Source organism: Eimeria tenella, genomic scaffold (genome assembly GCF_000499545.2).
Source record: "Eimeria tenella Houghton genomic scaffold, Eth_scaff3085, whole genome shotgun sequence".
NCBI classification, from domain to species: domain Eukaryota; phylum Apicomplexa; class Conoidasida; order Eucoccidiorida; family Eimeriidae; genus Eimeria; species Eimeria tenella.
Genome location: NW_013542954.1, coordinates 1,751 through 2,912, shown reverse-complemented (window position 1 = coordinate 2,912; position 1,162 = coordinate 1,751). Strand labels below are relative to the sequence as shown.

Here is a 1,162-nt window from a genome sequence, read left to right as displayed (position 1 = left end):
GCTGCTAGTCCACCTGCTGCTGCTGCTGACCCCCCGCTGCTGCTGCCGCCACCCCACCTGCTGCTGCCGCCACCCCACCTGCTGCTGCTGCTGCTGCTGCTGCTGCTGCGCAGCGTGGAGCGCCTGTTGTGTGGGGTGGTTGCTGCTGGGCCCGTGCCTTCCCACGTGGCTTTTGTAATGGACGGCAACAGAAGGTTCAGCAGCAAGCAGCAGCAAGCTGCTGCTTACGGCCACAGCTGCGGCGCCCACGCCCTCAAAACTGTCCGCGTGCTGCTGCTGCTGCTGCTGCTGCTGGAGTTTCACCTGCTGCTGCTGCTGCTGCTGCTGCTGGTGTTTCACCTGCTGCTGCTGTTGCTGCTGCTGCTGGTGATTCACCTGCTGCTGCTGTTGCTGCTGCTGCTGCTGTTTCACCTGCTGCTGCTGCTGTTTCACCTGCTGCTGCTGCTGGCGCTGTTGCCGTTTGACTTGCTGCTGCTGGTGTCGTTCCGTCGGCGTGGCTGATCTTGCTGCTGCTGCTGTTTCACCTGCTGCGTGCTGCTGCGCCTCGCTTTTTGCGTGCCTAGGGTTTAGGGTTTAGGGTTTAGGGTTTTGGCGCAGGTGGCTGCAGCTTGTGCTGCTGCGGGTGTTCGGGTGGTTTCTGTTTTTGCTTTTGCTTTGGCCAACTTCTACAGAAACCCTCCCGAAGTCGAAGCCCTTTTGAGTTTGGCGGAAAACACTTTCAAAGATCCCCAGTGGATTCGGTCCGCGAGGGTTTAGGGTTTAGGGTTTAGGGTTTAGGGTTTAGGGCTTGGGCTTGCGGCACAGGCTTCGTCGGTTGGTGCCAGGCAGCCGTTTTGCAGCAGCGCGCTGCTGCTGTAGCGCGCCAGCACCTAGGGTTTAGGGTTTAGCGTTTAGGGTTTAGGGTTTAGGGTTTAGGGTTTAGGGTTTGGGCGCAGGGGGTTTCTGATGGCGGAGGGCATTCGCCTAGCTGTTGTGGGGGACCTCTCCTTTGTGGGGCCCCAGCTGCAAGCAGCAGCAGCAGCAGCAGAAAGAGAGACGCGCAGCAACAGCAGAATGCTGCTGCGCATTTGCGTCTCCTACGGGGCCAGACACGAGGTCTACAGAGTCACGGCCCCGCTGCAGCAGCAGCAGCAGCAGCAGCAGCAACAGCAACGGGATCTGC

General features: G+C 60.3%; 1 protein-coding gene across 1 annotated transcript in view; it reads left to right on the top strand.

Moving 5' to 3' along the window:
• The window catches only part of ETH_00037555 (dehydrodolichyl diphosphate synthase, putative), a gene marked incomplete at both ends in the record, with an annotated part of 2,379 nt that overhangs the window by 540 nt on the left and 677 nt on the right, over positions 1-1,162 (top strand). Inside the window, 3 exons of the mRNA XM_013376004.1 lie at positions 114-261; positions 598-740; positions 936-1,162. Of these exons, the coding sequence (XP_013231458.1) occupies positions 114-261; positions 598-740; positions 936-1,162 (518 nt within the window). The remainder of the gene's footprint in view (positions 1-113; positions 262-597; positions 741-935) is intronic.